This window comes from Kryptolebias marmoratus, linkage group LG6 (genome assembly GCF_001649575.2).
Source record: "Kryptolebias marmoratus isolate JLee-2015 linkage group LG6, ASM164957v2, whole genome shotgun sequence".
NCBI lineage: Eukaryota > Metazoa > Chordata > Actinopteri > Cyprinodontiformes > Rivulidae > Kryptolebias > Kryptolebias marmoratus.
The window spans coordinates 28243197-28259702 of NC_051435.1; the positions used below are offsets into that span (position 1 = coordinate 28243197).

At 39.3% G+C, this 16506-nt stretch overlaps 2 protein-coding genes across 3 annotated transcripts in view; both read left to right on the forward strand.

The window, feature by feature from the left end:
• itm2ba (integral membrane protein 2Ba) overlaps positions 1-13302 on the forward strand; it is a 29973-nt gene extending 16671 nt beyond the window's left edge. The window contains exons 2-7 of one of the 2 annotated variants that reach the window (XM_017437527.3): positions 7109-7270; positions 8599-8670; positions 8915-9064; positions 10473-10583; positions 11343-11493; positions 12488-13302. In XM_017437527.3, the coding sequence (XP_017293016.1) occupies positions 7109-7270; positions 8599-8670; positions 8915-9064; positions 10473-10583; positions 11343-11493; positions 12488-12576 (735 nt within the window). In that variant the 3' untranslated portion in view covers positions 12577-13302. The remainder of the gene's footprint in view (positions 1-7108; positions 7271-8598; positions 8671-8914; positions 9065-10472; positions 10584-11342; positions 11494-12487) is intronic. The other variant, XM_037976032.1, reaches the window with a different exon arrangement.
• A 1671-nt stretch (positions 13303-14973) lies between these two features.
• Positions 14974-16506, forward strand: part of LOC108248630 (serine/threonine-protein kinase Nek5) — a 33214-nt gene continuing 31681 nt past the window's right edge. Inside the window, exon 1 of the mRNA XM_017437522.3 lies at positions 14974-15260. The gene's annotated coding sequence lies outside the window, so the exon portion shown is untranslated. The remainder of the gene's footprint in view (positions 15261-16506) is intronic.

Sequence of the window (16506 nt, forward strand, 5' to 3'; positions counted from 1 at the left end):
GAGAGCCCATGTGCTCTAACTCTTCAACTGTTTGACGTAGGAAGGTCAAAGTTCACAGCATGGCACAGGACTGGTACTGATCCTGACTGAAGGCATTTTGGGACTTTTGCTGAAAACGCCATTTAGTGGACGGTGCAGGAAAGGCGCGAAAGCACAGACGGCGGTCGCCAGAGCTCCCGCGGTTGCAAGGCCGGAGCGGCGCTGAGCTGCGAGGGCCGCCAATGCTGCTTGCAGCTTTAATTTTTTTTACATCTGGTTCATTTGATTGGCTGTGCTGCAGCTCACGCACAAATACGTACAGTGTGAAAAGACAGAGAGACGGTCTGCATTTGTTGATACGGAATGAGTAAAATTAGTTTTTTGGGGCACACTTTTTAAATAATGTGTGTTTTAAACTTTAGATTATGGGTAAAATATCAAGTCTTTTCAAGTAAACAGGTTAAAGTCCAAGTCAAGTCACAAGTCTCTGAACATTTTTTCAAGTCAAGTCTAAAGTCTTATTTAATTTCCCTTTGGGATTAATAAAGTATTTTTGAATTTTAATTGAAGTCATAATATTAATGACTCAAGTTGGACTCGAATCCAAGTCATGTGACTTAAGTCCACACCACTGATCATCAATTAATCAGTCAAAACTGCTCAACACCTTTTGTTTTAGTTGTGCTTTGAGGTGCAGACAAAAGGATGTCATCTTAGGCTCTAGAGACTTCATTTGACGTAGACATTTTTATTTTCACATCAACAGCAACTTAAATCATTGTAATCATCTGCAGTGGCAGCTTGAAGCACTCGCTGATTTCTGACTGAACATAGTGTTCCCTGTGTGAGGCGTTACCTCTCTGCAGACAGAGCTGGGTGATAATGAGGGTGTGCGTGGCTCAGGTTGTGAAATGTTAGTCTTAAAGCCTGTTGGGTCTTGTTTGGAAAACTAAATGAAATGCTAGTTAAACAGGAAAAAAACTTCCAGAAATGTCCTCATGCGCACTTTTGTCTCTGTTTTATACAGATTATAACAGATGAAAAGTAGCATTTTTTTTATTTTTTTATTTCATGTTCTGGTCAGGAATGAGATGCTGTTAGATAAGCAAAGGGAATTTCCAACTTTTGGTATAAGACTAGAAAATGAAAGAGAAACACAACAAAAAAGTCAGTTTTCATAGTCATGAACTTTTGTTCTGAAGAGGTTGCTCACTAAATAAGCATTTTTTTTTCCTAATAAAACACTACAAAGGTACTAGTATCTTTGAAATCTGTCAGTGTTTTTGATGCTCTTCACACCTGGCATTAAAATTCCACATTCCGTTTAGACGGTACTACAGAGGTGTGAACGGTCTCGATGTGGTTTAAACGTTTCACCCAACCAACTTTGGCTGATTGGTCAGTCGAATAATCTGTCTATCTCTACTCTGCACACCTGAGATGTGGGGCATTAAGTCCTTTTTTTTCCCCTCCACACAATTATGGTCTCACGGGGAACTGATGCCTATCCTCAGCAGTCACTGTGCAAGAGGTGGGGGACACCCTGGACAGGTCGCAAGTCCATCACAGGGCCACATAGAGACTAACAACCATTCACACTCTCACACCTAGGGACAATTTTAGAGTCATCAATAACCTAACATGCATGTTTTTAGTCTGTGGGAGGGAACCGGAGTACCCCGAGTAAACCCACGTGTGCACAGGGAGAACATGCAAACTCCACCCAGAAAAGCCCCAGGCTGGGAAGCGATCCTGCAACCTTCTTGCTGAGAGCCAACAGCTCTAACCACTACGCCACTGTGCCACCCCGCAGCTAAACCCAATAGAATGAAATATATTTGAGCATACAGCAGTAAGATAAGAACAAGAGTCAGCATCTTAACAAAAATGATCTAAGGTTTATTCTTTTATTCTAATAAAAGCAGTGCACCATTTGTTTACATGGTGACATAAAACATGTAGTGGGACAATCCTGTGGGGACACTGTACCCGCCGCTGCTTCAACTTCCTGGTTTCCATAGTGAGTCCAGTAGATCTTTACATGTTGATGGTCAGATCACGGTCTGTCCTGTAGGATCTCCTACTGAAGTTGGGGGGTGTTGGGCAGTGATTTTTGAATATTTAAAGTCTAGTTAAAATGGGTGAATTTAAAGAATTAACACAACAATCATGGGAATGCTAGCATCTGTTAGTGACTCACAGAGTTGTTTCCCAACGGTGCATTTCCAGTCGAGGAGCTTTTTATGAACTGCAACTTCCCCAAACGAAATATGTCAAGAAAAATCAAATAATTACCAAATAAATTTAAAGCGTTTGTGAGGTTTTTTTTTTGCTTAAAATGCACATCCTTAGATTTTATTTCTTGAACTAGATTGCAGGACGCAGTGTGATGGGTTCCATTACTTTGTTTCTATTAATTGGTTTCCAAGCTGATCGGACCCCCAGTGCTGATGTAAACCAGCCATGCCACTTGCATTAACCCATTTTAATTAGACTTTGAATAAAATCACTGTGCATGCCTAGCACACATTATAAATGCAAGACAGATATGTAATGCCAGGTATGAACAGGGCCTTGATGTTGTTTGCTGCAGCAGCTAGACAAGCCACAACTCTTAACCGTTTAATATTCTCTTCTGTTTCCAAAAACACGCCTTCTGCTTTTTATGTTGTTCTGCTGCTAGTTCTTTTTCTCCGATGTTAAAAGTAAAGTGAGCGACATGAGCAAACCTCTCAGCAGAGGTTTACAGCTGATGGAGAAGAGCCTCTGGAAATTTCCCCTTTTAGTGTTTTTCTGTCAGCCATTAGATCAGTCAGACTGTCCACCCCTAATCCAGATTCTGTTCTGTCTCGCTCTCTTTGCTTTTTTTAATTCGTCATGTTTAATTTCCTCATGTTTCGCTTTTATGCCATTTTGAACAGGTTTTTTTTTGTTTGTTTGTTTGTTTCGGTTCCTGTTTTTTCAGTGTTCAGCCTCACTCAGTGGATCGCCTTCCTGAAAGCTTCACATTAGGCAGTTCTTGCTTGTTTCACCGTACAATGAGTCCAAGGTCTAAAAGAGCTGACTGTCTGTTTTTGTAGCTGCCCAGCTGCGGTTTCTTCACGTAACTAAGCAGTTCTGTTTTTAATGTAAGAAAGTGCTGACTCGGGTCTTATTAAATGCAACAGACATGGCGAAACATGCTCTGTTGGTACAACTCCACTGACCAAACAGGAAAGTGCAGAAACGAGTTTAAAACTTGATGCCTGCTCCCAGACGCATTAATTTCTGAATGTTTATGCCTTCGGTGTGTTTTTTGTTTAGTGACATGACAACAGAGCAGCAAACTGAGGTCATGGCAAAGATTTGTTGAAGCTTGTTATAAATTTGATTGCTATTCCACATTAAGCAATGCAGTTAGGAGCTGTAGACAAGACAGCTCCTCCTCGTGAAAGTTTCCGGTACAAGCAAGCCTTTCCTTTAAGCTGCAGAGGACTAAGAAAAGCTAAACGGAATAGTTTTACAGCAGAAGGCAGCCATTTTTAGATGTGACTCTTCCTGCCAGTTTGAGCCTGCAGGAACAGCAGCAGGAAGTGTTTGTGTCCTTCTTTCTCAACAAGTCTGAAACAATCACTAACAGTGACTTTCATTTGAAATCGTTCAGTTCTTGTTTCCCCCATTGGTTGACTCATGCTTTTAAAATGTGCTTAGCTTTATTGAAACGGACAGTTAGTTTTGTAATAGTTAATGTTAATAAGTTAATAACTTACAATGTCTGTTTGCCTCCCTGTCTTGTTCCACCCTCTCAAGTTTGAGGCTTGAAATAATATTTGTCAAAACAAAAATCCAGTCAGTCAGTTAATTTTACTTAAGGCTAACCCCTGTGGTATTTCTTGTAAACAAGCCTGTACGCTTAAAATGAAAAAGACAAGTTGTGGTCATCTACATCAGTATGTTGTTAGTGGCACTTAGTGTGCACATCACACTTTTTCTAACTCTTAAACATGTTTCCTCTTTTTTTTATCTCATACAGTGAAAGCATTTTCAGAGTTTTACCAAATTGATTCTACCGCCCTAGGAGAGGGACAGCATTAATATACAGAATAAACATCCTCCTCCATCTAACTCTGTCTTCTGCGTCCTCTGTCCTCACTCCAACTACCTCCATGTTCTCTTTAACTGCATCCATATATCTCCTCTTTGTCTTTTTCCTGGCAGCTGCATCTCTAACATCCTTCTACCAATATACCCACTGTCCCTCCTCTGCACATGTCCAAACCATCTCAGCCTGGTCTCTAACTTTATCTCCCTGTTGTTCAACCTATGCTGTACCTCTGATGACCTCATTCCTAATCCTATCCATCCTTGTCACTCCCAAGGAGAACTTCAACATCTTCAGCTCTGCCACTTCCAGTTCTGTCTCCTGTCTTTTTGTTAGTCCTACAGTCTCCAAACTGTACAACATAGCTGGGCTCTCCATTGTCTTGCAAACCTTTCCTTTGACCTTTGCTGCCACCTTTTGTCACAAATCACAAACCTTTCTCCATCCACTTCATCCTGCCTGGACTCTCTTCTTCACCTCTTTATAAATCTTTAATTGCTGTGAGTAATATGTGTAGTTGGTGAAAGGACTGTAAATTAGGGTCCCCCCAGCCCACTTTACTATCAGACAGTTCTTAGTTTTATTAAAACTCATAAGCTGCAAAATGACTTGGACAACAAAAACACCACCACCATTTAAAATTCATGCTTCTGATAGAAATAAATTGAGAAACATATTTACGGTGGTGAGGTGTTCCGGGCACGTCCCACCGGGAGGAGGCCCAGAGGAAGACCCAGGACACGCTGGAGGGACTATGTTTCTCGGCTGGCCTGGGAACGCCTTGGGATTCCCCCGGAGGAGCTGGCCCAAGTGGCTGGGGAGAGGGAAGTCTGGGTCTCCCTGCTTAGGCTGCTACCCCCGCGACCCGACCCCGGATAAGCGGAAGACAATGGATGGATGGATGGATGGATGGATGGATGGATGGGTTTACGTAACTGGAACTTCTCAGGTTCCTATTTTCAGACAATTTCTGTGAAACCGGAAGTGGCTATAGTTAAAGGAAACTAAAGTAACTGAGAACATTTAGAAATGTTCTCCTTAATGGTTTCAGTCTTTTTGGATTTTAGCAGCAGCAGATTAAAGCTGGAGATGTGTCGGGGCTTGTTCTGGAAGCAGCTGGGTTTTTAACAAACAGGTCCCTGCCGGCTGATAAGCCACTTTTTTTTCTCTCTAGGGCTCGGGAATATTTCCACATAACTTTTGTTGTGCTCATCTCCAGTTTTCCTTAGTTTGTATCGATGCATGGCACACACATTTTTAGTTCCCACTTGGTGCGCCGCTTTCTGTACATGAACGCTGCAGCAGCTCTTACAGAGAGAAGTCTTTTGCACGTGCACTTGAGTTTAATGTTGCGGCTGTTGTCTGCCGAGCACCTACATTCACTTTTTCTTTCCTTCTCACTTGATCTCTTTCTGTTATCCTCAGTCTCGGTTTGTGTCTGTTCCCTGTTTGTGATCTGCATCGCAATGAGTCACCCCCGTGTCTCTGTGGGTCTCGAAAGAGATGTGAAGCCTCCTTCATCTGGTGGAAAGAAAGCATTTGTTTTCACACACACACACACAGATCTGCTCTGGCCTCATGTCACACCCTGTCCTTTGGCTGTCTGTCTCTGGAGTGTTTCCAGACTCCTGGCAGGTCTGATCTGACTCTGAACTCTTGTTGTTCTCAGATCTCAAACTGTGCTAATACTTGGGATGAGTTTTTGAATTTAATAACCTTTCATTGAATTCAATAGCTGACCCACTATCCTCCCTCATTTTTCAACTTTAACAAGAGATTCTGCTTTAAAAAAAGAAGAGAAACAAAAACCAAAACAGGAGTTGGAAAAACCAGTTGAAACGATAAAAACCCTGATAAAATCTGATGTCTTTTTAAAGATTTTATAGCTTTAAGAGTAGAAAAAGTTAACCCAGAGCAACAGTGACCAACTGGCTACGAATGAAACGATCAGTAGTAATCACTCAGTAATGCAGCTGAACTAAGAGGGCGTTTTCTGAATGAAGACAAATATTTGGTGCATTTTGTTGACTTTTTCAGTACAGAGCAGTTGCTTGTCTCGGGCCCCATCCACACTACTCTAGAGACTTTTAAAAATGTTGATTTTTCTGCCATGTTTGCGCCTCACTTTCCCACACAGTTTTTGGTGAGAAAAACTGAGATTCTGTCACCATTAGGCTTAGATCATGTGATGAAATGATTACTAGCTGAGAAGAAATGGTAATTTAGTTCAAGTAAAATGTGAGGTAGAATTATTTTAGAAGAATCTAACCTTTCTCTGTGTTTTGATATATTAATGTGGATGTTCTCACTGCCTAGTGGCTCAGTATGGGTGCTACTGTGTTTTTGTGAGAATTGTGAGGTCAAAGTATTTTAAATAATTGAAGAAAAAAATATCTATTCAAAGAAGTTCTGTGTAGACAAGGACTAATGTTTATAGTTTAACAGCTGTTTTGATTCAGAAGGGAGACTTAGATGTGTGTATAGAAAACATTTTGAAGAATTATGCTGAAATATCGAAACAGAAAAACTAATTTACAAACTTAAATGACTGGCTTATTTTACATAAATAAGCACTGATTTATATATTATCCTGCCTGATAAAGAGAATAACAATCTCAGGCTGCTTATAAACAGTTGGTATAGATGTTAATTTAATTTTGTAGAGAGATTAGCATTCTGTTTATTACTGAATATTTACACATAAATAAAATGTTTTATAGTTATTACTAAACACAGTCATGTCATGAAAAGGCATCTATTATTTACAGACATCAATTCTTCAGGATTCAGTAAAGAAAAGATTAATTAGATTTGAAAACACAGTCATATTACACGCTAATATGTTTCTACCTGGACAAACGGCACCACACTCTGCTAACTCTCAAAATGGCAGCACAGATTGATGTCAACAAAATCAGGTTTTGACATTTGAAAATCGATTCAGAATCATCCATGTCCGCAATGCGATGCATGTAAAAACTAAATTAGTCCTGAGTGTTCATTTTAAAAGTTGATGGGCTCTCTGACACCGTCTTCTCCTTCTTGCAGGATACAGAGGCCGCTCTGCTGGTGCGGCGCCAGTCTCGGACCTGGTGCTGGTGCATGTGCCTGGGTCTGGCCCTCATGCTGTCTGGAGTGGTGGTTGCAGGAGCCTATCTGTACCGCTACTATGTCCTGGAGGTGAGCAGAAGTCTCCTCAGCTCAGAAGAGGTACTTTACACTGTAAGGCAGAGCAAGTAATAAACAGATCAACCAAAAAACAAAGCTGATTCTTATTTTGTTAAGGCTGGAAATGGCTCAGGTAGATGTAACTACTTCAGACCTGATGAAATCAGGCATCACAACACAGGCTTCACATAAAACAAGGAAATATGATAGGGGGACATAACATGCTTATCATGCTTATCCCATCCAAAGGGCATCTCATTTGGACCCACACTGAATCCAGGAAGCACTCTTACTTAGACTTTGTTTGTAGATATTGACGTGCTTCATATTTTGAAGGGGTCCACGAGGGAGGAGTTGTTAAGAAAAATGTCCCGTGTACTTTGATCCATGGAAATGGGGTTTTGGGGAAGAAGGTGTGGTCCAGCTGAGCTTAGAAAACTTTTTTTTTAGCACAAAATATCAAAAAAAAAAAAAAGTCAGAGGGAGACACTGCGCAAGAAAACCAAAATGTTCCACTTGGAGTTTCCTTAAGTTACAAAGATGTTTAGGACATTTTAAAGTAGATGTCTGTTGAAAAGTTTTAAATGGTTAATAGTTGCAATATATTAATATTTTGTCTGTCTCTTTGAATGACCTCAGTTTATAGAAATAAAGGTCAAAAGTCACCGGAATGAGAAGCTAATGGCTGGTCTGAATGCAGCCAAAACCAAACCATATTTCTGCTGCATTAGAATGAGTCATCTCCACAGTTTCATCACGATTTACACAAACACTGATTTAAACCTTTATACTGTCCATTTCACTTTGCGCGGTTATTTTAACAGAAACATTGTGAAATATCTCTCACAAGTGCTACAGCTAGCTACTGCTGCTACAATACCACAGAATTTTGTGTAAATAATTGAGTATTGAGAAATTGACAGTGTTGTAAAGGTTTCTAAAATAGGGTTCAAGTGAACCATTACGAGTCTTTCAGGTTGGAGATGATTTTGGACTCCACTAGTGGGTTTTAGCTGCATTCGGACTAGCCTTCAGCTGGTCAGTCCTGTCAGATGTAAACTCTGTTTATCCAATAGTCGACTTTTCAAAGAGCTATCCACAACAGGTAAGATGTTAATTGTTCAAAATGTTTCCACAGAAACCTGCTTCAAAATGGTCTAAATATCCCTTTAATGACACAAGGAGCCTGTCACTATGATGTGTAACTGATCGACTAATCAGGATTAAGTGCATGAATGATCAGCAGATTGATCTTTCATGTTTTCACAAGGAAGAAGATCGAGTTGGCCGAAAGAGAAATGAATACAGACATTTTAATCTATGAGTCTTTCCAGTAATTTGTCTCCTTCGTGCTTTTTCTGTCCTCAAAGCAGGAGGATCATGTGTACTACTGTGGAGTGGATTACCGAGAGGAGAACTTCATGATCCAGCAGGAAGAAGAGGTTTGTTTATCAGTTAATCAGTGATCCTTCTCACTGCTGTTCACATTAAATTTAGTGGTTACTTCAGCCTGCTGTAGATTAACAGCACAAGTTGTGTTAGCTTTTTTTCTTGGTTTTAATAAAGTGTGTGCCATGCAGTTTAGAACATGTCTTTTGTTTCAGTTTTATACCGATTTAATAGTTTATTGCTTTAAGAATTCTTAAGAGTTAGCTTAATGAAAAGGCTTATTTTGAAACAAACTAGGTGGAGGTGGAGCTGCCCAATAGTTTCCACCTGCGACAGCTGCAGGAGAGGGTCCAGGTTCTGGTGGAGGATCAAGTGGAGATCATCAACGTACCTGTGCCTGACTTTGAGGATGGAGATCCAGCAGACATCGTCCATGACTTCCAGCGGGTGAGACGGCTCAATCCCCAACATGAACCAGAACACCAGTACATACACCAATGGAGTACTGGTACCTATTTGTTCGGAAAATTGTACTGAATGAATGCAGCATTCTTTTAAACCTGTGTGCATGCAGAACATTTATGTGTGGAACTCTACGTTCTACCACCCTACTTTTAAAAGGTGGCACATGAAGCAAGACGACAGCAAAAGGGCCCGGAGAACACAGACAGACCTGAGCTGGAGGAGCCATTATGACTAGTGTTGGACATCGTTTGATTTTGAAAGATTCCGATTCCTCGTTTCTATTTTGGTTCCTAATGATTCTCCATTCTGATTCTTTTAAGAGGCTGTATTTGCTGTGACAATTTTGTGACTATCTTCAGTTTGTTACACTGACATCTTTCCCTTGGACACTGTGGTGAACAGAGTAGCTCATCGTGGAGTCTGGTCAACTTCCTGGCTAACATTAGCAATTCTAGGTCATTTGTTTAGGAAAAAACATGGGCTAACATTAGCTGGGTATTTGCATTTGAGTTGATCCACCATTTTACTTTGAGTACAACTTGTTAGCTGCCTCAGTGTTTGTATAAGACATATTTTGTTGTTTTACTTACCTGATTCTGACTGCAGTGAGGTGCTAGGCTGAGGCCATCATCTCCTGGTCTGAACCTCAAATAGAAGCTCCACATTAAAAAAATTACCTCATTGGTTTAACTCCAACACAAAACTGACTAAACTTAACATTAAACCTTAACTATAAAATCCAAAAATGCTAAATTTGGTGGGGTTGGAGCTGAGATCGGATGGGGGTATTTTCTCAGTCTTCACCGCTGCCTCTCGCTGTAACGCGCTTCAAATAAGTAGAAGATGTGCCGTGCATTATTTATTATAACTCTGGTTTTACTTGACCTATCAACACAATTAAAAAAACTGGTGTAAAGTTTGAAATCTGTACTTTCGACACAAATTGAAACAGAGTCTCAGAGACGGCGTATTTTCTCTATTGAGTGATGTAAATCAGACATGTGACTAGGACGTGCCGCACACTGTCCATGGTTACGTACACACTTCTTGCAGATTCTTCTTCATTGTTGTTCTGCTGCTGCTTCTTCCACGTATCAAAACTAGGATTTAGAGTTTAAGAATTTGAACGATTCTGGGAGAATTGGAACGTTAGTCCCGGTTCCAATTGATTCTCGAGATTCGCTGCCCAACCCTAATCATAACTTATTTATAAACCAAAATATAAGTCTCTGTTTTGTGTCTTTGCGTAACTTGTTGAGTCATTCTGCTGATTATCAGTCAGTATTGAGCATTTCCGGTTGACTGCTGAGCAGCTGGTGCATCACTGCTTTTATCTAATGGTCGTTTGTTCTATTTCTTGCTACTCAGTAACATTCTTCTTCATTTTCAGAGGCTGACTGCTTACTTGGATCTGAGTCTGAACAAGTGCTACATCATTGAGCTCAACACCTCCGTCGTCATGCTTCCCAAAGACCTAATGGATCTGCTCAACAACATCAAGGTAATAGAATATTTCACTGGTGATAAAAGCTGACTGTGCTTCAAAGGATTTTTTTCTGGTTTGTTGACCAGCCTGAGAGGATATGGTTAGATTTGGAGCCATGCTAGTCTAAAAGGTTGTGACTAAGATGAACATGTTTTAACCAGACAACATTTTCCAACACACACTCGTGCAGTTTTTCTTTCCTGGTGGGATGATCTGATTAAAACTTGATTTGATATGTGTGGTTTTACCTTTCAGACTTGGAACAAAGCTCACAGTTAAATAATTCTAATTGCCTCCGCCAAGGAGGTTGTGTTTGCAGTAGTGTTGGTTTGTTTATAATCCGTCCATCTGTCTGTTAGCAAGATTACTTAACAACTAATGAACAGATTTTGATTACATTTTCAGGAAATGTTGGAGTAGTCACAAAATACAAGTGATTCAATTTTGGAGATGGTCCAGATCTTTTTTTTTTTTTTTTAGTTTATCTTTTGGATTTTTCAGACATAGCTTTTCCAAAAACCTTTAAGTTCTTTATCAAAGTATATTTGTGTGTGTGTGTGTGTGTGTGTGTGTGTGTGTGTGATTTTTGGGTTAAAGACAGTCCTGCTCAGTCACCAGCCTGCTGTGGTTGTGGCATTTATCAATCTGCCTCTGCTGAATGAAAGAAAGTTAAACCAAGAATAGAACACAGTCAGAACAAAACAAAAACTTTGCTTGTTTAAAACAACAACGTCTTGTTCTTTGAGATATCTATGCTGTATTTTTCCTGTGCAGGCTGGCACCTACCTGCCCCAGTCGTACTTGATCCACGAGGAGATGGTGGTGACCGAGCGCCTGGAACATGTCCAACAGCTCGGCAGCTTCATTTACAACCTCTGTCGTGGCAAAGAGGTCTACAAGCTGCAGCGCAGAGACAGGATTCTGGGTGCGTATGCTGCTTATGTGGTTCTTTGACTGCTGTCAAACATACAAACATACAAACACAGGTGCACTCCTTCAACTACTGAACAGGAAAACCACAAAATATTTAAAGGCCCAGGATTTCTAGAAGGAATGCACATCACCTGCTGCTTTTTATGCTGGAAGTTTAAACTACTATTATCTTATAAAGGGAAATGATGGAGTTATAGCTGTTTTGGTCAAACTTTTATTAATGCTACATTCAATTCTATTCTTAGTTTGTCTTGGGAATGACTCTCAGCTACTACCACACCAAATTTTAGCTTAATATCTGTAAAACTGGCTGAGTTGTAGCCATTTGTGTGATGACTAAAGTTGATTAGCTGTAGCATTAGTCTTGATTGGACCGACTCTAAAAGTCAGTCAGTTGAAATCTGTACTATCAGCTAAATGTTGGTGCAGACTCTCAGTCATCCAGGACATGGTAGATACAAAAAAGGCGATAAATCAAAAACAACTGGACTTCTACTCTGTAGCTGAAGACGTTTCCTTTCTCATCCGAGGAGCTTTTTCCTCATATGAGAAGGAAAACTTCTAAAGCTACAGGATAGAAGTGCAATTGTTTTTGATTTATCGCCTTTTTTGGATGCACTCTCAACTACTACCACACCAATCTTTAGATCAGTATCTGTAAAACAGACACTGTAAAACAGTTATTGTCGTTTTTGTGTTTTTAAAGTCAGTTGGTTGTGGCGGCCATTTTAAATCAGGTTAACTCCAGAAGTTAATTAGTTATAGGTGTACTTCTAATGATTACATTTCTGAGAGTTTTAATAAAATTTGTCCAGTGGTTCATGAGCTATTTTGCTAACAGACAGACACATGCGCACACACAGAGGCATAAAGATTATCGCCTGCTTCACCCAGTGTTTGTTCAGTGAAAGGCAGGGCACGTTAAAGAGTTCTCAGCCAACAACGTGATTGTTCAGCATAGTTAATCTTCTTCTGTCATCTCACAGGTATGCAAAAGCGCGAAGCTCTCAACTGCCACAAGATCCGTCACCTCGAGAACAAGTTCGTAATGGAAACTAAGATCTGTGAGCTTTAAGCTGCCTCACCACAGCTCTTAATAAAGTACGTGCAGTGAGATGGTGTTGATCCTCGCCTGTCTTCTGTTCTTTCTTTGAGGTAGATGGAGGGGGGGAGGGGGGGGGGTGTTTGCAATGTGAATCTGTCTGGTAAATATTCATTGTTAAAAAAAAAAAAGGTGAAGCTTGTATTTTTCCACTTTCTGCACGGGGATCGTCTAGGAACCTTTAACAGAAGATAGCTAGCTTAAAGTCTGCTGATCTATAAATTATTTTAATCAAAACCGCAAAAAAATGATCCTCATAAACACAAGTTTAATACTGTTTGCCCTTCTTTCTGTTCAAATATAAAATGTCAAGGAAAGAATGTTTGTACTGCTGATCCAGGTTTTCCCAACTCACCAATTAAGATTTAGTGGTTTGTGTTTGTTTTTTGTTTTGTTTTTTTGTATTTTGTCTGCTGTAGCTATTAATACACTGCACCAATTGTTTCTGAACTGGAAAATGATCTTAAAGTAAGAGTGTGAAGTGGGCTTCTCTTGTTAAAATGAAAACAGAATTAAAATAAAATAAAAGCTCACAGGAAACACACTTATGTTAAAATCCTTTTCCACAGTTTTCTTTCTAAATGTTTGATTTTTATTATTTTTTCTTTTTTAGATAACTCTCTATGTACTAATTTGTATATATAATCTCTTTAAAGAATTGAACAGACCAATACGATAAATAAAATGGATAAAAATGGATTTGTCTTGTCTCCTCTTCTTTTGTTACTCTGTCAATTTGTCACAGTATTTTATGTTAGCAGTAGTACATGTACTGCTATTTCATTAAGGAGCTGAGTACTCACTTTCACCAAAGTTTGATCTTAAAAGATGTACTTGACATGTGTATGTTGTGTGTGTGAAGGACTGATACAGGATCAGTTATCACAGCAGTCTGTGTCATTTGATCGAAGTGGAAATTAGCTCCTGATGAAAGCACTAATCACAGCGTCACACCGGAGGATCATGGCCGGTATTACACATTGGACAGAGTGAGGAGTGGGTCACCTTGAATGGCTGCAGAGGGTTTTCAAAAGCATCGTGACAATCTCATAATTTGGAAAGCTAGTTTTGTCACACCTGCCACGGTAATGCCTTATACATTAGATTAAACAATTTGTGCCAACTTTGCTTTAATTGGACTTTGATCTGTAGTCACAGATGAAGACATGAAGCAACTACATTACACACACACCACTACACACTTCAGTGTGTGAATTTTAATTTAAATGCATGTCCTCCTTAACTAACTTGAACTAAACTTTGTTGCAGCCTGATGTAGTAGTTTAAATTCTGATGTTTTGTATCTCGTAATGGAAAGTAAAAACAGAATTTGATGCAATTTTCATAAATTTATTGAAAATAAACTTTAACATCACCTCGTATAAGTATTCAGACCGTTGAAGCACCTTTGGCAGCAGTCGTAACCTCAAGACTTTTGGGGTTTGATGCAACAAGCTTTGCACATGAGAATTGGAGGATTTTCTACCATCTTCTTTACAAATCCTCTCATACTCAGTTTGGTTGGATGTGAACCAGTGGTAGACCCATTTTCTCTCCAGAAATGTCCAATAGAGTTTAAGTTTGGTGTCTTGTTTGTCCACTCTAGGACATTCACAGAGTTGTTCCTAAGCTGCTCCTGTGTTGTCTTATCTGTGAGCTTTGAGGATTGTTATGTTTTTTCATTCAGTTTTCCCTCTACCCCAACCAGTATGTTCATCCCTGCTCCTGAAAAACAGCCCCACAGCATGATGATGCCACCACCACCATGCTTTTCTATGGGGGAAATCACATCCAATTAATTTGATTCACTACAGTAGCTCCTTGTTTTGTTCATTCAGGTGTTTTGTCTGGCCTTTCACCTTGGACCAGTTTGCCCCGATAGCAGAGCTCCCATCATTCAGGCACACAAACCCCTTCACACCACAATAAAGTAGTGACTCACAGAGGAGCTGTTAAAACGGCAACATAGCCAAGCTGCAATAAGTGAAAAGGTTTTGAATACTTCCTGAAGCCACTGTGACTGACTAACTGATAAATCAATTTCACCAGATATTTTAATGTTTTTTTTTCTAAAACAGACTCAAATAATTTTAAAGTGCACTACAACTATCAGTTCAAAACATTAGAGATATTATGTCATGCAAACTCTAAAAAGTACTAAAAGTAGAATTTAATTTAGAAAAAAAAACTATTTAGGATCTTTAACAATAATAAAAAAACAAATTAATTTAAAAATGAAAGCAACTACAAGTCCCAGAAGGCTGTGCGGCACTCTTCTCACTTGCTGTCCTCTTTCTTTTTTTTTTTTTTTCAGACGTTACGTACATCTCGCGACATTTCAATAACTTTTTTTTTTTTTTTTTACTCCGCTACTACTACTTCTCTGACTAGTTTTTAAATTATGGTATTAAAAAATAAAGAAACAAGACTTATTTAAGTTTTTCGACAGTGTAGTTAATATTAGCACGCTAACTCGGAAGTTCACTTCCCGTGTTTCCGTCTCCATGGCAACAAGTTGCTACTTAAGCTAGGATCCTGCTCACTGAGAAAAAAAAACTGACTACGAGTCTGAAAATTCTTTAACTAACCATGTCCTCAACCAAAACAAGGTAAACTCAGCTCCTAAAGACTCCGCTTGGATTCACTGTTCAGTCCAGGTAGGTTACCCTCCATCATCAAAGCAAACGACCGACTCTTATTTATCTCTCCCCTCCCTCCCGTCACAACTTTGCAGCGCCTACAATGATCATTGCACTTGTTTTATTGTGTGATTGTTTGTCATATAACCATTATGTATATGTTTTTGTTTACTTGTCTTTGCTCTCCAGTTCATTTGCCACATACCTAACTTTGACACAGGTTAAAATTTTCATTTGTGCCTACTGTTGAGGTAAAGATTTTCACCTGCAATCCTCCTACTTCACCTCACCCCAGTTGATTGATGGAAAGAGACCGGGAGGAGACAATACCTTAAGTTTAAAGTTTTATTTTACCAAAAGCAGAGAGAAAACACCGGTTATTACAAAAAATAAAACCAAATGCATTTGGGAGACAATTCTCAAATAAAATGTGGGAAAACACATCACCCTTCCTGTTTCTGAAGTATTTATCCTAATGACTTATATGACATATAAGTCTTATATGACTTATAAGACTTATATGACATATAAGTCATTGATTTATCCTCTTTCTACGGCCTGCAGCCGTCTGCGTAGTATGGGATTCCATTAGTGCCAAAAATATGTTTATGTGTCTATGTAAGCCGTGTATGTAGCATGCTTATGGGGTTCCATTAGTGCCAAAAATATGTTTATGTGTCTATGTAAGGCGTGTATGTAGCATGCTATGTATATGTTAGGTGATATGTAAGGTGATATGTTAGGTGTATATGTTTGTTGTATATGTAAGGTGATATGTAAGGTGATATGTTAGGTGTATATGTTAAGTGACAATGATATGTGCGGAACATAGACACATCGCAGTATATAGGCATGTTACAATACATATACACTTAACATATACACCTAACATATCACTTTACATATCACTTAACATATCACCTAACATATCACTTTACATATCACCTTACATATCACTTTACATATACACCTAACATATCACCTAACATATACACCTAACATATCACCTAACATATACATAGCATGCTACATACACGCCTTACATAGACACATAAACATATTTTTGGCACTAATGGAACCCCATAGAGTAGAGCAGGTGAGCAGAAAACACTTCCTGTGCTGCAGTGACAGCTATTTCCTGCAAACTACTGCTAACAAATGATTCAAACTAATACGGACTCTGAACATAACACTATTATAAATCCTTAAAGGAATGACTAACAAAAGGTTTCGATTATATATGCTAAAATGCTGTTCTTCTAAT